Source organism: Cherax quadricarinatus, chromosome 57 (assembly GCF_038502225.1).
Source record: "Cherax quadricarinatus isolate ZL_2023a chromosome 57, ASM3850222v1, whole genome shotgun sequence".
NCBI lineage: Eukaryota > Metazoa > Arthropoda > Malacostraca > Decapoda > Parastacidae > Cherax > Cherax quadricarinatus.
In genome coordinates, this window is record NC_091348.1 from 9443532 (window position 1) to 9468319 (window position 24788).

Below are 24788 nucleotides of genomic sequence, written 5' to 3' on the forward strand. Positions count from 1 at the left end.
CTTCTTCTCCTCCTTCTTCTCCTCCTTCTTCTCCTCCTTCTTCTCCTCCTTCTTCTCCTCCTTCTTCTCCTCCTTCTTCTCCTCCTTCTTCTCCTCCTTCTTCTCCTCCTTCTTCTCCTCCTCCTCCTCCTCCTCCTCCTTCTCCTCCTTCTCCTCCTTCTCCTCCTCCTCCTCCTCCTCCTCCTCCTCCTTGTGTGCGAGTGTGTGGCTTATAATTGTTTTGAGTCAGAAGTCGGCAGCTGTCAAAGTGACATATTGTCTCATTAGTCACTACCCCTACCCCTGTCAAAACAATGGGGTCGGATGCTGCTTCCCCTCCTCCATTCTATCTAATTATCTTTCTCCCTCATTCTATATCTTTCAATCTGTCTCTCTTTCTGTCTGCCTATCTCTGTCTCACAGGTACACATAAATACAAGTATACATAGTGTAAATTACCTAGGATAACCCAAGAAATCCAGACAAAGTGCTATACTCTGCTTGAAGATGTGAGTAAACGTGATGACACAGTCTTGTGGCTCTCTCTGAGACAGAGAGCTAGATGGACAGACAGGGAGCTTGACAGACAGACAAATAGACAGACAGAAATGTTTGTGTACCAGCAAAAACAAAGGGAGGCGATGGTCATGTAATATTACCCTCCTTTACGCTCATCAAAGTCAGCTCTTATCAGATGTTATCTCCCCTTATCTTGTCACTGTCATGGGGTGGACTTTTTTTTTTCTTGCTTCAAGGGAACAATATTATTACATCTTCTTCTTCCTCCTCCTCCTCCTCCTCCTCTTCTCCTCCTCCTCCTCCTCCTCCTCCTCTTCCTTCCCTCCTCCTCCTCCTCCTCCTCCTCTTCCTCCCCTCCTCCCCCTCCTCCTCCTCCATTGCTTTTGGTCTCAAACTCCTCCAAATCATGAAATTGATCTTCACTGACACTTCCATCTGTGTTAGAGCATCACTTGGGAAGAGAAGAGTCCCAGATTTGCTGGGGAATCACATATTTCTTACCACTAGACATGCTGAAAAATGACGACTGAAATGGCATTCCCACAATGCACCACTGGCTCCCCGATTTTTTTTATATGGTGCACACTGACCATGGAGACCCATTCTCTCACATGTGGGCCTAGCAGCTTTCTCCTGCTTGATTTGAAGCTGCTAGAATTTATGCGTATAAATACGTCAGAAACATTGGCTCGTAAGACGTATTTATACGTCGGAAACAGTCAAAGGGTTAACCGAAGCAGGGATCGAACCCTCCAATTTATTTATAGTTTGAGCGGAGCAGGAATTGAACCCTCCGTTTTCTTTGATATATCTGTTTCATTTTCCCCTTGTGGTTTAAGTTATTCTTGCAAGCATGGAGGAATACCAGTTTTGGATGAATGCTGGGAGTAAGTTAGGAATAACGGGAAAAAATTTAGAAGCTTTCATTAGTGCTAAGATCCAGGAAAGAATTGAGAGAGAAGAAAGACAGTTAGAAAGAGAAAGAGAGAACCAAGAAAGGCAGTTAGAAAGAGAAAGAGAGGAGAAAAAGGAGAGAGAGAGAGAATTGAGAGAGAGGAGAAAAAGGAGAGAGAGAATTGAAAGAGGGGAGAAAAAGGAGCGTGATAGACTTGATCGTGAGGAGAGAGCTAAAGTACGTGAGGAACAAGCTAAAATACGTGAGGAACAAGTTAGGTTAAGAGAACTTGAGGAAAGAGCAAAAGATAGAGAAGTTGAGGAAAAAGCTAGAGAGAATGACTTGCGAGAGAGACAGAAAGATCGCGAGATAGAGAAAGCACGCCTTGAATTAGAAAATAAAAAGTTAACTTTACACAACAACAATTAGAGGAAGGAGTAATTGAACATCATACAGCTAGTCCACATAGTGCAACACCTAATTTACCTCCCTTCACAGAGGGAGAAGACATAACTTCATACATAATTAGGTTGGAAAATACCACTACCCTCTGTGAATGGCCAGCTGACACCTGGGCTACCAGGTTAGGTATGTTATTTTCTGGTATAGCTTTGAATATCTATGCAACTTTGTCCCAGGATATCATATGTAATTATAACCTACTTAAGAAGGCAATCCTTAAAGCATACCAGAAAACCACAAATTCTTATAAGAAAGATTTCAGGTATGCCACCTTACAGCATGGCCAAAACTTTCAGCAGTTGCAGGTAACACTTTTTCATTTGTTTGACTTTTGGATAGAGAGCTCAAGAATTGATCTCAGTTATGAATCTCTTAGAGACTTCATGGTTGCTGACCAGTTCCTGACAGCTCTTTCCCACCAGATACGAACATTCATTAGAGAACGTAACCTGATTAAAGCTGAGGAAGTTGCTGAGGCCGCTGACTTGTATGCTGAGGCTCAATTCCTATAAAGACCTAAAGGGATCGATCCCTAAGGGCAATGGTTCGCCTGAACCAAAGGTTAAGAAGCCTACAGTAGAAAAAAAATCACCAGCTATTATACCAACATGTCATCAATGTGGTGGTATCAGGCATAAACGTCCAGATTGTCCTTCCAAGAAAATAGAGAAAGTTGGCAGATGTTTTGTTGATGGTAATGACCAAGCACCCTTCTGTTCAGGAACAGTTAATGGTATAAAAGTCTCGGACATATTACGTGACACTGGATGTACGTGCATCGTAATTTCGGACAAACTGTTCCCTTACTTTAAAACCTCTCGTGTGTCCTCTATTCTTTCAGACTACTTGGGTCGTGAAAATACTTTCCCTACAATACGTTGTTACTTGAAAACTAAATGGTCCACAGGTTGGACTAATGTGGTACTAGCCCCAATTACTTGTTTTATAATAGTGGGTAACGTTAAAGGTGCCGTGCTTCCTTCGGAGGCGGATCTGTCGTCACCACCCGTGGACCTAAGTTTTCCAGCTCCTCTTCCTTGCAAGTTAAATAAGCCCCTTAACAATTCTGCACCAGAAGCTGCATTGTCTCATACTGTTCATTTGGGCGTAGAAACAGATGGTACTGCTCTCGATAGTGAGGTAGCAGGATCACCTGTTCATTCATCAGATGAAAGTAAGGGTATTGTCTCCGGCACTCTCAATGTCTTGACTTGGGCTCAGACCATAACCCCGGCTTCTCCTACCTCTTCTCCCACTGTAAGTCAATTCATTTTCCCAGATTTTATGTCCAAGGATGACTTTGTCAATTTACAGCGCAATTGCCCTTCACTTCGGGATTGTCATAATCATGCTTTTAACGACAAAGTTATCCACGGGAGATATGTATCACATAAGTTTGAATATATTAATGGTATCTTATATAAATCTGTATTTAAATCTCATTCTTCAGCGATCGATTATTCCCTTCTTGTTATTCCTAAACCATGCCATGATTTGCCATGGCTCATGATTTGCCGGTGACCGAACACTTGGCTCATCGTAAGACGTGGCATAAACTCAAGCACACTTATTTTTGACCAAGCATGTACTCTCAGGTTACAAAGAAGTATAGTTTTTGCAATAGGTGTCAGGTGCTTTTTGCACAAAATACACACACTCCTAGTTCCTGTATATTTATTAAATCTAAAACTTCCCTCCTGCAGAAACGAGATACTCCACCATTCGAAAGGGATGTTTAGCCCTTGTTTAGGGTATCTCCAAACTTAAATTTTATTTACTGGGAAAAGAATTCATTTTAGAGACGGATTACAAACCTTTGATATACCTAGAAACTTTTAAGGGAACCAACAGTCGCCTCTTGAGGTGGACATTGGCACTCCAAGCTTTTAAGTTTCATATTGTGTATATCAATGGTTCATCAAATTATTTCTCTGACTGGTTAAGTCGTGACAGTCAACAGAAGATTTGGTGCCTTACGCAACTTCCACGTGTTAGAACTTTTTCCCCACCTATTCTTCTTATACGTACTCCTTGACTAAGTCTTGGTATGGGGGAGTGTGAGGGAAAAGTTCAACAGATATGAGTAGCAAGCAAGTATATGGTGATGATAGTTTGATTGCCCGTCTGCTTGTTAAGGTAGGATCAGTGTCTAGCTCCCGCTATCCCCCCCATTTTCCACCCGGAAAGGTGATGTGTGGGGGCTCCGACCAAATGGTAATCACTTGACTCACAGCTCCCAACACAACTGTAAGTAAAAGCCTCTGCTCCTGTTTTTAATGGATATATTGGTTAAAAGCTTCACTTTTAACCAATTTTAAGACTTCATTCTGCCTTGATTTCCATGTGCTTTTAGATAATTACCATGTTTTTTAAATACTTTACTTATCATGGAGAGTGATTTCTTAGGCAGTGGGTAACCTTTGTCTCTTTCTAGCTTGGAATGTCAGCTCGGGTCATCTGGCAACCAAAGAAACAGTGTTGAAGGAGACGAACTTTACATAAGTTCTGGGAGTCACTATTTTATCTGCATACTTAAGTGTAGTCAACCCCAGGCAACTACCTCTCATCTTTGCAGTGGTGAAGAACCTGTGTTCCTATCATCTTGATGGACTATTCAAGGCTAGAGACTGTGAAGAACTAGTCGTTGGGTTGTCACTCAACATGTGACCCCCCTCCCCCCCTCCATCATCAGCAACGGCTACAATTTCTACAACACGCAGTGTCAACAACATCAGGCACCCCAGTCTAACTGTATATATTAGGTTTGAATTCAGATATTTTTATATTTCATTTTTCATTTCTCTTTCAAGTAGGATAATTCATATTTAATTGTTTCATATTTTCATTTCTAAATAATGAAGTTTTTATATTTGACTGTTATTATTCTTTTTCTATTCATTAATTTTCCTGAGGAGGAGCCAGCCTTGGTAATACTTACTGAAGTTGTTACAGGGCTGAGTAAGCCTTCGCAGAGGAATAACATCTTCTAGGAGTGAGGAGGAGCAAGTTGAGAGTGTGGGGGAAGTTCGTGTGGCAGTGGATGAGAGGATGTAAGGCAGCTGGGATTCATGGGATAAAGATAGAAATGTTAAAAGCAGGTGGTGATATAGTTTTGGAGTGGTTGGTGCTATTATTTAATAAATGTATGGATGAGGGTAAGGTACCTAGGGATTGGCAGAGAGCGTGCATGGTTCCTTTATATAAAGGCAAAGTAGACAAGGTGTGGAGTTAAAAGTATTAGTCAGAGGGCTGAAGAGGGGTTGTCAAAGTAGAATAACATGGAGAGCATTCAAATCTGTAGGAGAAGGAAGGCAGGGTAGGGGTCGTCCTCGAAAAGGTTGGAAGGAAGGGGTAAGGGAGGTTTTGTGGGCGAGGGGCTTGTACTTCCAACAGGCATGCATGAGCGTGTTTAATAGGAGTGAATGGAGACGAATGGTATTTGGGACGTGACGATCTGTTGGAGTGTGAGCAGGGTAATATTTAGTGAAGGGATTCAGGGAAACCGGTTATTTTTATATAGCCGGACTTGAGTCCTGGAAATGGGAAGTACAATGCCTGCACTCTAAAGGAGGGGTTTCGGGATGTTAGCAGTTTGGAGGGATATGTTGTGTCTCTTTATATGTATATACTTCTAAACTGTTGTGTTCTGAGCTCCTCTGTAAAAACAGTGATTATGTGTGAGTGAGGTGAAAGTGTTGAATGATGATTAAAGTATTTTCTTTTTGGGGATTTTCTTTCTTTTTGGGTCACCCTGCCTTGGTGGGAGGCGGCTGACTTGTTAAAAAAAAAAAAAGTCTGTTGAGTATACCTGGTAAAGTGTATGGTAGAGTCATTGTTGAAAGAATTAAGAGTAAGACGAAGAGTAGGATAGCAAATGAACAAGGAGGCTCTAGGAAAGGCATGGGGTGTGTAGACCAAGTGTTTACAGTGAAACATATAGGTGAACAGTATTTAGATAAGGGTAAAGAGGTTTTTGTGGGATTTATGGATTTGGAAAAGGCGTCCGACAGGGTGGATAGGGGGGCAATGTCGCAGATGTTGCAGGTGTATAGAATAGGTAGGTTACTGAAAACAGTGAAGAGTTTTTATGAGGATAGTGAGGCTCAGGTTAGAGTATGTAGGAGAGAGTGAGATTATTTCCCGGTAAAGTAGGCCTTGGACAAGGATGTGTAATGTCACCGTGGTTGTTCAATATACAGTGGACCCCCGCATAATGATCACCTCCGAATGCGACCAATTATGTAAGTGTATTTATGTAAGTGCGTTTGTACGTGTATGTTTGGGGGTCTGAAATGGACTAATCTACTTCGCAATATTCCTTATGGGAACAAATTCGGTCAGTACTGGCACCTGAACATACTTCTGGAGTGAAAAAATATCGTTAACCGGGGGTCCACTGTATTTATAGATTTGGTTGTAAGAGAAGTGAATGCAAGGGTCTTGGCAAGAGGTGCGGGGTTAAAGGATAAAGAATCTAACACAAAGTCAGAGTTGTCACAGTTGCTCTTTGCTGATGACACTGTGCTCTTGGGAGATTCTGAAGAGAAGTTGCAGAGGTTGGTGGATGAATTTGGTAGGGTATGTAAAAGAAGAAAATTGAATATAGGAAAGAGTAAGGTGATGAGGATAACAAAAAGATTATGTGTTGAAAGATTGGATATCAGATTGGAGGGAGAGAGTATGGAGGAGGTGAATGTATTCAGATATTTAGGAGTGGACATGTCAGCTGATGGGTCTGTGAAGGATGAGGTGAATCATAGAATTGATGAGAAAAAAAGGGTGAGTGGTGCACTTAGGAGTCTGTGGAGACAAAGAACTTTGTCCATGGAAGCAAAGTGGGGAATGTATGAGAGTATAGTTATACCAATGCTCTTATATGGGTGTGAAGCGTGGGTGATGAATGTTGCAACAAGGAGAAGGCTGGAGGGAGTGGAGATGTCATGTCTGAGGGCAATATGTGGTGTGAATATAATGCATATAATTTGTAGTTTGGAAATTAGGAGGAGGTGCAGGATTACCAAAACTGTTATCCAGAGGGCTGAGGAGGGGTTGCTGAGGTGGTTTGGACAAGTAGAGAGAAAGGAATGAAGCAGAATGGCTTCGAGAGTGTATAAATCTGTAGTGGAGGGAATATGGGGTAGGGGTCGGCCATGGAAAGGTTGGAGGGAGGGGGTAAAGGAGGTTTTGTGTGTGAGGGGCCTGGACTTCCAGCAAGCATGCGTGAACATATTTGATAGGAGTGAATGGAGACAAATGATTTTTAATACTTGACGTGCCATTGGTGGGTGAGCAAAATAACATTTATGAAGGGATTCAGGGAATCCGGCAGGCCGGACTTGAGCCCTGGAGATGGGAAGTGCAGTGTCTGCACTCTGAAGGAGGGATGTTACTGTTGCAGTTTTATAACTGTAGTGTAAAGCACCCCTCTGGCAAGAGAGTGATGAAGTGAATGATGAAAGTTTTTCTTTTTCGGGCCACCCTACCATGGTGGGAATCAGCCGATGTGTGTTAATAATAAAAATGTAAAAGAAGGAAATTGAAGTGAACATAGGAAAGAGCAAGGTGATGAAGGTAACAAATAATTTAGGTAATGAAAGATTGGATATCAGATTGGAAGGAGATAAGGAGGAAGTGAATGTAGTCAGATATTTGGGAGTGGGCTTGTCAACAGATGGGTCTATGAAAGACGAGGTTAATCATATAGTTGATGGGGTGGGGGAAATAGTGGGTGGTGCATTGAGGCATCTGTGGCAACAAAGAACATTATCCATCGATCAAAAAGAGGAATATATGAGAGTATAATGGTGTTAAAACTCTTACGTGAGTGTGAAGCATGGTTTGTGAATGTTGCAGCGAGGTGGCTGAAGGCAGTGGATATGTTGTGTCTTGGGGCAATGTATGGTGTAAATATTGTGCAGAGAATTTGTAATTTGGAGATTAGGAGCAGTGGCAGGGTTACTAAAAGTATTATCCAGAGAGCTGAGAAGGGGTTGTTGAGCTGGTTTAAACCTTTAAAAAGGATGGAGCAAAATAGGATGACTTGAAGGATATAAAAATTTGTTGTGAAGGGAAGGCCGGGTAGGGGTCACCCTAGGAAATGTTGGATGGAAAGGGGTAAAGGAGGTTGTGGATGTGAGGGGCTTGGACATCCAACAGGTGTGTATGTGTGTGTGTGTGTGTGTGTGCATGTATGTGCACGTGTGTGCATCTATGTGCATGTGCATGCTAGATAGGAATGAGTGGAGGTAAATGGTTTTAGGGACTTGACGAGTTGTTGGAGTGTGAACAAGGTAACATTTGTGAAGGGTTTCAGGAAAACTGGTTAGCCAGATGTGAGTCCTGGCAGTGATAAGTACAGTGCCTACACTCTGAAGGAAGAGTGGGGATATCTGCAGTTTAGAGGTCACATAAGCAGAGAATTCGTAATTTGGATATTAGGAAGTGCGGAGTTACTGAAAGTATTATCCAGGACTGAGGAGGGTTTGTTGAAGTAGTTTAGTTATTTAGAGAGGAAGGAGCAAAATAGGATGATTTGGAGGGTGTATAAATCTGTAGTGGAGGGAAGGCTGGGTAGGGGTCATCCTAGGAAAGGATAGAGGGAGGGGGTAAAGGAGGTTTTGTGTGCAAGGGGTTTGGACTCCCAGCAGGCATGTATGAGTGTGTTGGATGGTTTGTGGAACCTTATAAACTGTTGAAGGTTAAGGTAACATTTTATGAAGGGATTCAGGGAAACCAGTTAGCTGGACTTGAGTCCTGGAGGTTGGAAGTACAGTTCCTGCTCTCTAAAGGAGGGGTTGAGATATTTGCTGTTTGGAGGGACATCTGAACTATCATTGCTGTGTGCCTCTGACAAGACAATGATAGTGTGAATGATGTTGAAAGTGTTTCTTTTTTCAGGTCACCTTACCTTTGTGGGGTGCTACCATATGTAAAGAAAATGAAAAAAAAGGGAAAATGGGCCTCATGAAAAATACAAATTTTGTCAAATAAAGTAAAAAAAAAAGGGGGGGGGGGTCTTAGGGGTCACTATTGGCAAAAAAAAAAAAAATATCTAAATCATGTTAATCTTGATATAATTTGAGTTTTGAAGAAAGACTGAAAGCAATAGACATTCCCTCATTGGCTGTTACAATAACCACATATTATATTACAAAAGAATAAATTCAAAATTTTCTTAACATCAATAGTGAAAACAAGAACCCATGCTTTTATATATAGTAAACATAGTGGTAGATTCATGGGATGGGTTACTAGATGTGTTAAATGTCACAGCCACTGGACATTTAAAAAATTATTGATAGAGTTTAGGTAAGCCTGCAAGGATTTGAGATTGAGTAAGATGGGAGAGAGCTAATGAAGTAAAAAAAAAAATTGCTTAGTGTGAAAAGGTGAGGGGGATAATTAGCTCTAGTACAAGAAGTAGGGTGTTTACTAGTGGCAGTTGAAACATGGCTTGAAAGGCTCACTGACTCATGAATATTAGAAGTCAATTCATCATGAACGTGAAATTAGTACAGTATGTATTTATCAAATTATCATTAATGGAAATTCTTGGATATCAACTGTTTGTTATATGCACCGTTAAAGGTATAATTACTAATTCTGTCACCTTTTGCTGAAATGTGTGGTTCAGTTATCCAAAATACTCAAGCCATTAAAGTAATTACCCCTTGCTACAGTGGCAAATGTCTTGTCATAAGTAACTGAAAAATAAAAGCACAGTGGACCCCCAACTTACGATATTAATTTGTTCCAGAAGGCTGTTCGGGTGCCGTTACTGAACGAATTTGCTCCCATAAGGAATACTGTAAATTAGATTAGTCCATTTCATACCCCCAAAAATACACTTACAAAAGCACTTACAAAAATACACTTACATAATTGTTTGAGTTGGGAGCTGTTCGTAAGTCGGGTGTCCATTGTAATTAACGAGAGAGAAGCCTCCTCTAGAAATCATTGTGCTGAACGCTTTCCTTATACATGTATTTATAAAGTAATTAGATTTCACACACATATTTTCAAATTTGGTTGTGTTAGTAAATGGTGGGTATATTCAGTATTATGTTCTGTTATTCAGCCACATAAAATATGGAATTCTTAAAGTTGTATCTCAGTGTGAAAGATACATACTTTGCTTCTAACAAAGTATTTTAAACTAAAATAAGAGAGGTTTGTCTAATGCTTGCAAATATCACTGGTAAATTTATTTATAATGTTTAAGTTTTCATGGGCTGTCTAAAAATTTTTTAATTTTTTCAGGTCAGCAATATCTTCATCAGTTTTGTATGTGCTCGGTGAATAGTGTAGTGTCGCCGTTTGTACTACAGGAGCTGGCAGTGGAAGCTGCACATTATTTAGCGCGACATTCACCTGCACTATTTCACCAGCAGTTACGCTCGCCCATCTTGCAACCTCTTGTGCAGAAGTGCCAGCAAATGTAAGTTGATCAAAATTTTGTATATGATGTTTGGTAATACAATTTTTGCATAGATGAAGGATTATACTAAATTTGCTCTCTATTGCAGTTTATTTATACCCTTGTTAATGACTAAAAATTCACATGTGTAATCATCAATACATATGCATATTATTTTATCATATCAGTGCTTGTCCTTGAAAGTAGGGTGAACCCAAAGAGATTCAAAGTGTACATGTGACTAGAAGAGAAAAAAAAATGCTGGACAATTCACCATCACTAACTCCAGCTGTCTTCCCAGAAGGACAGAGATGGTACTGTACACTTTTGACCCCTTATGTGTACAGTAGAGCCCCGCTTTATGTCATTCTGCTAACACGGACAGTTCAAATTATGGCCAAAACTCGCTATATTAGGCTCCCCTCACCTGACTTTTTAATACGGTCACCATGCCCCACTCGGTTTCTTTATGTTCTCCATGAGCACTGCGTCTCTCAGTTATGTCTGGAAACTTTACAAAATTTCAATTGTTGTAAAGTTATTTCATGTTTTATATACAGGAGGCACCTGCTTTACTGCATTTTGCCATACAGCGTTCTGCTAATATGGCGATTTCAAATTATGACCAAAACTTACTATTCAGCGAGAGGTCTTTCTAATATGGCGCACTGCACTTGGTTTGTTTACATTCTCCGTGAGCACATCTCTCTATTATGTCTGGAAATATTCCAAAATTTCAAGTGTTTTAAAGTTATTGGTTATTTTATATATCTTCTTTCTTTCAACACACCGGCCGTATCCCACCAAGGCAGGGTGGCCCAAAAGGAAAAACGAAAGTTTCTCCTTTCAAATTTAGTAATATATAGAGGAGAAGGGGTTACTAGCCTCTTGCTCCCGGCATTTTAGTCGCCTCTTACAACATGCATGGCTTACGGAGGAAGAATTCTGTTCCACTTCCCCATGGAGATAAGAGGAAATAAACAAGAACAAGAACTAGAAAGAAAATAGAAGAAAACCCAGAGGGGTATGTATATATACGCTTGTACATATATATGTAGTGTGACCTAAGTGTAAGTAGAAGTAGCAAGACGTACCTGAAATCTTACATGTTCGTGAGACAGAAAAAAGGACACCAGCAATCCTACCATCATGTAAAACAATTACAGGCTTTCGTTTTACACTCACTTGGCAGGACGGTAGTACCTCCCTGGGCGGTTGCTGTCTACCAACCTACTACCTAGGTCATTTTATATATTTTATTTATTTTTATTATCACACCGGCCGATTCCCACCAAGGCAGGGTGGCCCGAAAAAGAAAAACTTTCACCATCATTCACTCCATCACTGTCTTGCCAGAAGGGTGCTTTACACTACAGTTTTTAAACTGCAACATTAACACCCCTCCTTCAGAGTGCAGGCACTGTACTTCCCATCTCCAGGACTCAAGTCCGGCCTGCCGGTTTCCCTGAATCCCTTCATAAATGTTACTTTGCTCACACTCCAACAGCACGTCAAGTATTAAAAACCATTTGTCTCCATTCACTCCTATCAAACACGCTCACGCATGCCTGCTGGAAGTCCAAGCCCCTCGCACACAAAACCTCCTTTACCCCCTCCCTCCAACCCTTCCTAGGCCGACCCCTACCCCGCCTTCCTTCCACTACAGACTGATACACTCTTGAAGTCATTCTGTTTCGCTCCATTCTCTCTACATGTCCGAACCACCTCAACAACCCTTCCTCAGCCCTCTGGACAACAGTTTTGGTAATCCCGCACCTCCTCCTAACTTCCAAACTACGAATTCTCTGCATTATATTCACACCACACATTGCCCTCAGACATGACATCTCCACTGCCTCCAGCCTTCTCCTCGCTGCAACATTCATCACCCACGCTTCACACCCATATAAGAGCGTTGGTAAAACTATACTCTCATACATTCCCCTCTTTGCCTCCAAGGACAAAGTTCTTTGTCTCCACAGACTCCTAAGTGCACCACTCACTCTTTTTCCCTCATCAATTCTATGATTCACCTCATCTTTCATAGACCCATCCGCTGACACGTCCACTCCCAAATATCTGAATACGTTCACCTCCTCCATACTCTCTCCCTCCAATCTGATATTCAATCTTTCATCACCTAATCTTTTTGTTATCCTCATAACCTTACTCTTTCCTGTATTCACCTTTAATTTTCTTCTTTTGCACACCCTACCAAATTCATCCACCAATCTCTGCAACTTCTCTTCAGAATCTCCCAAGAGCACAGTGTCATCAGCAAAGAGCAGCTGTGACAACTCCCACTTTGTGTGTGATTCTTTATCTTTTAACTCCACGCCTCTTGCCAAGACCCTCGCATTTACTTCTCTTACAACCCCATCTATAAATATATTAAACAACCACGGTGACATCACACATCCTTGTCTAAGGCCTACTTTTACTGGAAAAAAAATTCCCTCTTTCCTACATACTCTAACTTGAGCCTCACTATCCTCGTAAAAACTCTTCACTGCTTTCAGTAACCTACCTCCTACACCATACACTTGCAACATCTGCCACATTGCCCCCCTATCCACCCTGTCATACGCCTTTTCCAAATCCATAAATGCCACAAAGACCTCTTTAGCCTTATCTAAATACTGTTCACTTATATGTTTCACTGTAAACACCTGGTCCACACACCCCCTACCTTTCCTAAAGCCTCCTTGTTCATCTGCTATCCTATTCTCCGTCTTACTCTTAATTCTTTCAATTATAACTCTACCATACACTTTACCAGGTACACTCAACAGACTTATCCCCCTATAATTTTTGCACTCTCTTTTATCCCCTTTGCCTTTATACAAAGGAACTATGCATGCTCTCTGCCAATCCCTAGGTACCTTACCCTCTTCCATACATTTATTAAATAATTGCACCAACCACTCCAAAACTATATCCCCACCTGCTTTTAACATTTCTATCTTTATCCCATCAATCCCGGCTGCCTTACCCCCTTTCATTTTACCTACTGCCTCACGAACTTCCCCCACACTCACAACTGGCTCTTCCTCACTCCTACAAGATGTTATTCCTCCTTGCCCTATACACGAAATCACAGCTTCCCTATCTTCATCAACATTTAACAATTCCTCAAAATATTCCTTCCATCTTCCCAATACCTCTAACTCTCCATTTAATAACTCTCCTCTCCTATTTTTAACTGACAAATCCATTTGTTCTCTAGGCTTTCTTAACTTGTTAATCTCACTCCAAAACTTTTTCTTATTTTCAACAAAATTTGTTGATAACATCTCACCCACTCTCTCATTTGCTCTCTTTTTACATTGCTTCACCACTCTCTTAACTTCTCTCTTTTTCTCCATATACTCTTCCCTCCTTGCATCACTTCTACTTTGTAAAAACTTCTCATATGCTAACTTTTTCTCCCTTACTACTCTCTTTACATCATCATTCCACCAATCGCTCCTCTTCCCTCCTGCACCCACTTTCCTGTAACCACAAACTTCTGCTGAACACTCTAACACTACATTTTTAAACCTACCCCATACCTCTTCGACCCCATTGCCTATGCTCTCATTAGCCCATCTATCCTCCAATAGCTGTTTATATCTTACCCTAACTGCCTCCTCTTTTAGTTTATAAACCTTCACCTCTCTCTTCCCTGATGCTTCTATTCTCCTTGTATCCCATCTACCTTTTACTCTCAGTGTAGCTACAACTAGAAAGTGATCTGATATATCTGTGGCCCCTCTATAAACATGTACATCCTGAAGTCTACTCAACAGTCTTTTATCTACCAATACATAATCCAACAAACTACTGTCATTTCGCCCTACATCATATCGTGTATACTTATTTATCCTCTTTTTCTTAAAATATGTATTACCTATAACTAAACCCCTTTCTATACAAAGTTCAATCAAAGGGCTCCCATTATCATTTACACCTGGCACCCCAAACTTACCTACCACACCCTCTCTAAAAGTTTCTCCTACTTTAGCATTCAAGTCCCCTACCACAATTACTCTCTCACTTGGTTCAAAGGCTCCTATACATTCACTTAACATCTCCCAAAATCTCTCTCTCTCCTCTGCATTCCTCTCTTCTCCAGGTGCATACACGCTTATTATGACCCACTTCTCGCATCCAACCTTTACTTTAATCCACATAATTCTTGAATTTACACATTCATATTCTCTTTTCTCCTTCCATAACTGATCATTTAACATTACTGCTACCCCTTCCTTTGCTCTAACTCTCTCAGATACTCCAGATTTAATCCCATTTATTTCCCCCCACTGAAACTCTCCTACCCCCTTCAGCTTTGTTTCGCTTAGGGCCAGGACATCCAACTTCTTTTCATTCATAACATCAGCAATCATCTGTTTCTTGTCATCCGCACTACATCCACGCACATTTAAGCAACCCAGTTTTATAAAGTTTTTCTTCTTCTCTTTTTTAGTAATTGTATACAGGAGAAGGGGTTACTAGCCCATTGCTCCCGGCATTTTAGTCGCCTCATACGACACGCATGGCTTACGGAGGAAAGATTCTTTTCCACTTCCCCATGGACAATAGAAGAAATAAAAAGAACAAGAGCTATTTAGAAAAAGGAGAAAAACCTAGATGTATGTATATATATATATGCATGTGCGTGTCTGTGAAGTGTAAGTAGGAGTAGCAAGATATCCCTGTTATCTTAGCATGTTTATGAGACAGAAAAAGAAACCAGCAATCCTACCATCATGCAAAACAGTTACAGGTTTTTGTTTCACAGTCATCTGGCAGGACGGTAGTACTTCCCTGGGTGGTTGCTGTCTACCAACCTACTACCTATATACTCTGATAATTATATTATTGACACAGTTACTTTTTGCTGATGATACTGTGCTTATGGGAGATTCTAAAGAAAAATTGCAAAGGTTAGTGGATGAGTTTGGGAGTGTGTGTAAAGGTAGAAAGTTGAAAGTGAACATAGAAAAGAGTAAGGTGATGAGGGTATCAAATGATTTAGATAAAGAAAAATTGGATATCAAATTGGGAAGGAGGAGTATGGAAGAAGTGAATGTTTTCAGATACAGTGGACCCCCGGTTCGCGATGCTGTCGGTATCCGATAAATCCAGTAACCGATGCATTATATAGCAGAAAATTTGCCTCGCTTCCCGATACACAACCCGGTATGCGATGTGGTTCGTACGAGATGTGTCCATGTGTGGCCTGAACTGCCCCATGTGTGCCAGTGTTTACAAGCCAGCCAGTGTGCGTGCATCTAAGGATACATTCGGTACATTCCATATTATCCATATTATCACTGTTTTTGGTGCCTGTTTTTGCAAAATAAGTCACCATGGGCCCCAAGAAAGCTCCCAGTGCCAACCCTTCAAGACCTTCAAGACCTTCAAGACTGTTGAAATGAAGAAAGAGATAATTGCAAAGTACGAAAGTGGAGTGCGTGTGTCGGAGCTGGTCAGGTTGTATAGTAAACCCGTCAACCATCTCTACTATAGTGAGCAAGAAAATGGCAATCAAGGAAGCTGTTCTTGCAAAAGGTTCAACTGTGCTTACAAAACAGCGACCACAAGTGTTAGAAAATGTTGAGAGACTGTTATTGGTGTGGATAAATGAAAAACAGATAACAGGAGATAGCATCTCTCAAGCAATCATTTGTGAAAAGGCTAGGCAGTTGCATGACGATTTGGTAAAAAAATTGCCTGCAACTAGTGGTGATGTGAGTGAATTTAAGGCCAGCAAAGGTTGGTTTGAAAGATTTAAGAATCATAGTGGCATACATAGTGTGATTAGGCATGGTGAGGCTGCCAGTTATGTTGTGCAACAGAAGTCCAGTGACTCTCAAGCTGGTCCTAGTGGCATTAAAAGAAGAAGGAAAGTAACCTCGGAAAAGGACTTGCTACCTCAAGTCCTAATGGAGGGGGGGGGATTCCCCTTCTAAATGCTAACACCATCCACACACTTCCCTCCTCCCATCCCATCAATCATCGCCAGATCTTCATTAAAGGTAAGTGTCAATTATTCTTTTGTTATTTATTGTTATTTACTGTTATTGTTGTTATTGTAATTACTATTCTATTGCATTAAACTTAATATTTCATGTGGTAAAAGTTTTTTTTTCATACTTTTGGGTGTCTTGCACGGATTAATTTGATTTCCATTATTTCTTATGGGGAAAATTGATTCGCTTTCCGATATTTTTGGTTTACGATGAGCTCTCAGGAACGGATTAGTATCGCGAACCGGGGGTCCACTGTGCTTGGGAGTTGACGTGTCGGCGGATGGATTTATGAAGGATGAGGTTAATCATAGAATTGACGAGGGAAAATAGGTGAGTGGTGCGTTGAGGTATACGTGGAGTCAAAAAACGTTATCTATGGAGGCAAAGAGGGAATGTATGAAAGTATAGTAGTACCAACACTCTTATATGGGTGTGAAGCTTGGGTTGTGAATGCAGCAGCAAGGAGACGGTTGGAAGCATTGGAGATGTCCTGTCTAAGGGCAATGTGTGGTGTAAATATTATGCAGAAAATTCGGAGTGTGGAAATTAGGAGAAGGTGTGGAGTTTATAAAAGTATTAGTGAGAGGGCTGAAGAGGGGTTGTTGAGATGGTGGTTTGGTCATTTAGAGAAAATGGATCAAAGTAGAATGACATGGAGAGCATTTAAATCGGTAGGAGAAGGAAGACGGGGTAGGGGTCGTCCTCGAAAAAGGTTGGAAGGAAGGGGTAAGGGAGGTTTTATGGGCGAGGGGCTTGGACTTCAAGCATGCGTGCATGAGCGTGTTCGATAGGAGTGAATGGAGACGAATGGTATTTGGGACCTGACGATCTGTTGGAGTGTGAGCAGGGTAATATTTAGTGAAGGGATTCAGGGAAACCGGTTATTTTTATATATAGCCGGACTTGAGTCCTGGAAATGGGAAGTACAATGCCTGCACTCTAAAGGAGGGGTTTCGGGATATTAGCAGTTTGGAGGGATATGTTGTGTATCTTTATACGTACAGGAAGGCCCCGCTTTACGGCGTTTCACTTTACGGCGTTCCGCTAATACGGTCATTTCAAATTATGACCAAAACTCGCTATACGGCTCCCCCCACCTGACTTTCTAATACGGTCACCGCGCCCCACCTTGTTTGTTTACATTCTTCATGAGCTCAGTAAGCACTAAGTCTCTGCATTTTCTCTGGAAACTCCAAAATTTCAAATGTTTTTAAAAGTTATTTCATATTTTATATATACTGTACTCTGATAATTATACTTATGTATACCTGTACTTAAATAAACTTACATACTGTGCTGGCATGCAGGTACACATTAAAATCAGTAAGAGCGTCTTATGTCTCCAGACGTCATATTAGTAATGATAATAATAATCATCGAGTCTCATTTAAATGTCGTATATTACGTTAAATACACATTTTCATTAATCCATCTATGATATTTTTTCAAAATTATATAATAAACACGATACATAACATAAAAAGATGATAAATACACCCCACAATAGAATAAATAAACATAAATATGAGATGTGGTAGCAGACGACTTGCACAAGTGACGCCATATTAGAGATGCTAATAATAATAATAATAATAATAATCACCGAGTCTCATTAAATGTTGTATATTACGTTAATATACACATTTTCATTAATCCATCCATGATATTTTTTTCAAAATTATATAATAAACACGATACATAACATAAAAAGATGATAAATACACCCTACAATAGAATAAATAAACATAAATATGAGATGTGGTAGCCAGATAACTTGTACAAGTGATGCCAAGAATAACATTTTCTCTAGTCCAACACCAGAGAAAATGTGTTACTGGGGGTAACTGTAGAAAATTATTCCTTTCGTATGTATGTAAGTTTATTCAGGTATACACAAATACAGTTACATAGATTATCATACATAACATATGTGTAGAGAACCTAGGATAACCCAAAAAAGTCAGAGTGACTTATTTCCATTGCCTTCACTCAGAGCATCATTTCTTCTCAAAATGATGTTACATGAGAATGGGAGTGTTCTTCTTTATTTATTCTACGGTATCAATGTAGAGACAACCTGTTCACAATGTAACTTGTACACAAACCAGACGTGTACACTTCGTATACAAAACTTACCTTCGCCTGGTTTGTTTACATAACTCTGCGCCTGTCCTCTCTCATGCACTCATTCTTTCTCTCTCTCATTTATTCGTTTTATCTCATTTACTTACTCCTGACCCTACATTAAGACTACAAATATTTTAAGGTAAGTAATGAGTGAACTGAATATACATTTTATCGCTCTGGGATGCTTAAATGTAATAGAATATTATGTGTAGGCGGGTTGGCCTGGTATGGTAGCCCGGCTGACTACCATACATACCACACTTGATTTTTTACAATAAATACTACTCATCTCACCCTATATTTTAAGGTAAGTAATGAGTGAACTGTATATACATTTTATCGCTCTGGGATGCTTAAATATCATAGAATTGTATGTGTGGGTGGGGTGGCCTGGTATGGTAGCCTGGCTGACTACCATACATACAACACTTGATTTCTTACAATATATACTACTTGTCTCACCCTAGATTAAGACTATAAATATTTTAAGGTAAGTAATGAGTGCACTATGTGTGTATTGTACTTTTTTATTGTTTTTTGATGCCTGGTTCTATTGCTAACTTAATATATGTTAGTGTAAACTTGTTATCTAGTATTTGTATACATTTGTAAGTGGAAAAAAAGGGTGTTCCACTTTACGGCGGTTTCCGCTTTACGGCGGTAGCCTGGAACCTAACCAGCCGTATAAGTGGGGCCTTCCTATATATGCTTCTAAACTGTTGTGTTCTGAGCACCTCTGCAAAAACAGTGATTATGTGTGAGTGAGGTGAAAGTGTTGAATGATAATGAAAGTATTTTCTTTTTGGGGATTTTCTTTCTTTTTTGGGTCACCCTGCCTCGGTGGGAGACGGCCAACTTGTTGAAAAAAAAAAAAATAATGGCAGAAAGGTGGGCTAGTGCAAGTATGAGTTGTAGGGGAGGGTTGTAGAGGGTTGGAATAGTTTTAACCCTGTGACTGTTTCGGTCGTATATATACATCCTACGAGCCACCATGTTTGACATATATATACTCATAAATTCTAGCAGTTTCAAATCAAGCAGGAGAAAGCTGGTAGACTCACATGAGAGAGAATGGGTCTGTGTGGTCATTGTGCACCATATAAAAAAAATCCTGCAGAACGCAGTGCATAATAATGAGAAAAAAAAACTCCGGCCTTTTTTTTTTTTTTTTTTTAATTAAAATGCCGACTTTGTGGTCTATTTTCATATAGTATTTATGGTTATATTCTTGTTTTCTTGGTCTCATTTGATAGAATGGAAAACATATTATAGAAATAAAGGTGATTTTGATTGGTTTTACTATGAAAAGAACCTTGAAATCGAGCTCAAAATAGGGGAAATGTTTGATTTTTGCCAATGTTCAAAAGTAAACAAATGATGTCATTTTCCAATAAATGTCCAAGTAGCCATTCTAATATGCAGTCATGAATGGGTTGACATTATTTATACAATTATTACAATATTGCAGTAGTCTGCATAACAGTAAATCTTCTATTTTTGTTTGAATAAAAATTCAAAATAGAAAGCAAGAGTAATATCAGAGGGGCCTGGAGACATGACTGATGAACAAAGAAAATGTTATTTTAGAGCCAAGAGTGTCTGCATTGTTCATTCTGAACCCTATTTTGAAACTGTCATATTTTTAAAGTTTTTTCAAATTGGCCAAATTGCAAATTTCAGACCATGTTATTGGGTAGTGGAAATCAGTAAATGGGCAGGTTCTTGTACTCAGTCAATAGAAAAAATGGAGTTCTAAAGAAATAGCTATGAGTTTGGTTGACCGGAACAACACTGGAATTAGCCGTAAATAAGGCTCAAAGTGGGCGAAATTGCCGACTCGTAAATATCGCCGAGGTCGCTGACTTTATGAGAGCATAATTCCGTCAGTTTTCCATCAAATTTCGTTCTTTTAGTGTCATTACAATTGGGAAAGGATTCTCTATCATTTCATAAGGATTTCTTTTTTTTTTTTTTTTCCAGAAATTTTGCAACACCAGGAGACACCTCAGGATTTGGGGTTGTGACAGTCAAAGGGTTTAAAAATGCATTATTAAATGTGGGGCAGAAGTTTGTGGTTATAGGAGGGTGGGTGCAGGAGGAAAGAGGAGTGATTGGTGGAATGATGAAGTAAAGGGTGTGATAAAAGAGAAAAAGGTAGCTAATGAGAGTTTTTTACAAAGCAGAAATGTTATAAAAAGAGCAGAGTATATGGAGAGTAAAAGAAAGGTGAAGAGAGTGCGAAAAGAGAGCAGATGATTGAGTGGGAGAGGCACTGTCAAGAAATTTTGCTGAAAATAAGAAAAAAATTTTGGAGATAACGAATGGATTTGTCAGGTAAAAACAGAGTAGCGGAGTTAGTAGATGTGGAGATGGAGGTATTGGGTAGATGGCAGAAATATTTTGAACTTTTAAGTGTAGACGAAGAAAGGGAGGTGGTCATTTCATACACTGGTCCGGGAGGTATAACATCTTTTAGGAGTGAAGAAGAGCAGGATGTGAGTGGGGGGGAGGTGTGTGAGGCATTACGTAGAATGAAAGAGGTAAAGCAGCTGGAACTGATGGGATCATGACAGAAATGTTAAGAGCAAGGAGGGGATATAATGTTGGAGTGGTTGGTATTTTTGTTTAATAAATGTATGAAAGAGGGGAAAGTACCTAGGGATTGGCAGAGAGTTTGTATAGTTCCTTTATATAAAGGGAAGGGGGACGAAAGAGATTGTAAAAATTATAGGGGAATAAGTTTACTGAGTATACCAGGAAAAGTGTACGGTAGTGTTATTATTGAAAGAATTAAGAGGTAAGACAGAGAATAGGATTTCGGATGAGCAAGGAGGCTTTAGAGTGGGTAGGGAATGTGTAGATCAAGTGTTTACATTGAAGCATATATGTGAACAGTATTTAGATGAAGGTAGGGAAATTTTCATTGTATTTTTGGATTTAGAAAAGTTATATGATAGAGTGGATAGGAGAGCAATGTGGCAGATGTTGCAAGTATATGGAATACATGGTAAGTTACTAAATGCTGTGAAGAGTTTCTATGAGGATAGTGAGGCTCAGGTTAGGGTGTGTAGAAGAGAGGGAGACTACTTTCCGGTAAAAGTAGGTCTTAGACAGGGATGTGTAATGTCACCATGGTTGTTTAATATATTTACAGATGGTGTTGTAAAAGAAGTAAATGCTAGGGTGTTTGGGAGAGGGGTGGGATTAAATTGTGGGGAATCAAATAGAAAGTGGTAATTGACACAGTTACATTTTGCTGATGATACTGTGCTTATGGGAGATTCTAGAGAGAAATTGCAAAGGTTGGTGGATGAGGTTGGGAGAGCGTGTAAAGGTAGAAAGTAGAACGTGAAGATAGAAAAGAGTAAGGTGATGAGGGTATCAAATGATTTAGATGACCTGCTCTGCATGGGTCAGTAGGCCTGTTGCAGTGTTCCTTCTTTCTTATAAAGAAAAATTGGATATCAAATTGGAGAGGAGTATGGAAGAAGTGAATGTTTTCAGATATTTGGGAGTTGATGTGTCAGTGGATGGATTCATGAAGGATGAGGTTAATCATAGAATTGATGAATGAAAAAAGGTGAGTGGTGCGTTGAGGTATATGTGGAGACAAAAAAAACGTTAACTATGGAGGCAAGGAAGGGAATGTATGAAAGTATAGTGATACCAACACTAGTATGGGTGTGAAGCTTGGGTTGTAAATGCTGCAGCGAGGAGACGGTTGGAGGCAGTGGAGATGTCCTGTCTAAGGGCAATGTGTGGTGTAAATGTTATGCAGAAAATTCGGAGTGTGGAAGTTAGGAGGTGTGGATTTAATAAAAGTATTAATCAGAGGGCTGAAGAGGGGTTGTTGAGGTGGTTTGGTCATTAGAGAGAATGGATCAAATTAGAATGACATGGAGAGCATATAAATCTGTAGGGGAAGGAAGGCGGGGTAGGGTTCGTCCTCGAAAAGGTTGGAGGTGGGGGTAAAGGAGGTTTTGTGGGCGAGGGGCTTGGACTTCCAGCAAGTGTGCATGAGCGTGTTAGATAGGAGTGAATGGAGATGAATGGTATTTGGAACCTGACGATCTGTTGGAGTGTGAGCAGGGTAATATTTAGTGAAGGGATTCAGGGAAACCGGTTATTTTTATATAGCCAGACTTGAGTCCTGGAAATGGGAAGTACAATGCCTGGACTTTAAAGGAGGGGTTTGGAATATTAGCAGTTTGGAGGGATATGTTGTGTATTTTTATACGTATATGCTTCTAAGCTGTTGTATTCTGAGCACCTCTGCAAAAACAGTGATTACGTGTGAGTGTGGTGAAAGTGTTGAATGATGAAAGTATTTTCTTTTTGGGGATTTTCTTTCTTTTTGGGTCACCCTGCCTAGGTGGGAGATGGCTGAATTGTTAAAAAAAAATATGATAGAGTGGATAAGGGAGCAATGTGGCAGATGTTGCAAGTATATGGAATAGGTAGTAAGTTACTAAATGGTGTAGAATTTTTATGAGGATAGTGAGGCTTAGGTTTAGGTGTGGAGGAGAGAGAGAGATTATTTCCCGGTAAAAGGTCTTAGACAGGGATGTGTAAAGCTACAATGATTGTTTAATATACAGTGGTCCCTTGTTTTTCGTAGTTCTTGGGAATCATAGATTTCGGAAATCATAGGGATATTTTCGTATAAACATGGGCTCGCTAATCATAGGTTGACTCACGAATAGTAGTTCGTCTGGGACGAGTACGCACGATGTGAGCCGGGGCGGCCTCCCTACCCAGCCAGTCTGGCATTGTTTATCAGTGAGCGAAGGTCCCCTCACGTGCTCCTACGAAATATTTCATAATATTCCACTCATTTTAGTGCTTGCAAGTACTAAATAAGCTACCATGGCTCCAAAGAAAGCTCCTAGTGCCAAGCCTGTGGTAAAGAAGAGCTCACCACTGAGGAGCTGCAAGAACTTCAGCAGCAACAGCAACAGATCGCAACTCAGAATCTTGCTGCAGAGGATGAAGAAGAGAGAAATTAAAGAGATTTTTGCTATGTGGGGTAAGATGGAAAGTTTTATGGAGAAACATCACCCTGACAAGGTTGTTGCAAGCCATGTTGGCAGCATGTACAGTGACAAAGTCTTGGGCCATTTTAGGGAAGTGTTAAAGAGACACCAGAAACAGAGCTCTCTCCACAGTTATTTTGCGAGACAGGACTCCAGTGACTCTCAAGGTGGTACTAGTGGCATTAAGAAACAGAGAAGAAAAGCAACCCCAGAAAAGCAATTGGTACCTGAGGTGTTGATGGAAGGGGATTCCCCTTCCAAACTGTAAACAATCCAATCTCTCTCCTCCTCCAGTCTCCCATACACTTTAGAAGAATCTCCAATAAAGGTAAGTGTTATGCTGTTAATGTTTCATTCATCATTTCCCATTGTATTGTTTATGTACTAGATCTACATTTCATGTAAAAAACGTTTTTGTTTTAATACTTCTGGGAGTCGGGAACAGATTAATTGTATTTACATTATTTCTTATGGGGAAAATTGATTCGAAAATCATAGATTTCGATAATAGTAGCAACTCCAGGAACGGATTAACTACGAAAAACGAGGGACCACTGTATTTGTAGATGGAGTTGTAAAAGAGGTAAATGCTAGGGTGTTGGGAGAGGGGTGGGATTAAACTATAGGGAATGAAATACAAAATGGGAGTTGACACAGTTACTTTTTGCTGGTGATACTGTGCTTATGGGAGATTCTAAAGAAAAGTTGCAGAGGTTAGTGGACGAGTTTGGGAGGGTATGTAAAGGTAGAAAGTTGAAAGTGAACATGGATAAGAGTAAGGTGATGAGGGTATTAAATGATTTAGATAAAGAAAAATTGGATATCAAATTAGAGAGAGGGAGTATGGAGTAAGTGAATGTCTTCAGATATTTGGGAGTTGACTTGTCAGCAAATGGGTTTATGAAGGATGAGATTAACCATAGAATTGATGAAGGAAAAAATGAGTGGTGCATTGAGGTATCTTTGGAGACAAAACATTATCCATGAAGGCAAAGAAAGGAATGTATGAAAGTTTAGTAGTACCAACACTCTTATATGGGTGTGAAGCTTGGGTTGTAAATGTTGCAGCGATGAGGCAGTTGGAGGCAGTGGAGACATCCTGTCTAAGGGTAATGTGTGGTGTAAATATTATGCAGAGAATTCGGAGTGTGGAAATTAGGATTAGATGTGGAGTTACTAGAAGTATTAGAGGGCTGAAAGGGGTTGTTGAGGTGGTTTGGTCATTTAGAGAGAATGGAACAAAGTAGAATGACATGGAGAGTGTACAAATCTGTAGGGAAAGGAAAGCGGGGTTGGGGTCGTCCTCGAAACGGTAGTTTGTTGAGGTTTTGTGGGTGAGGGGC

General features: G+C 40.2%; 1 protein-coding gene across 1 annotated transcript in view; it reads left to right on the plus strand.

Moving 5' to 3' along the window:
- Dora (zinc finger SWIM domain-containing dorado) overlaps positions 1–24788 on the plus strand; it is a 506090-nt gene that overhangs the window by 409951 nt on the left and 71351 nt on the right. Inside the window, exon 25 of the mRNA XM_070097330.1 lies at positions 10115–10292. Coding sequence (XP_069953431.1) covers positions 10115–10292 — 178 coding nt within the window. The remainder of the gene's footprint in view (positions 1–10114; positions 10293–24788) is intronic.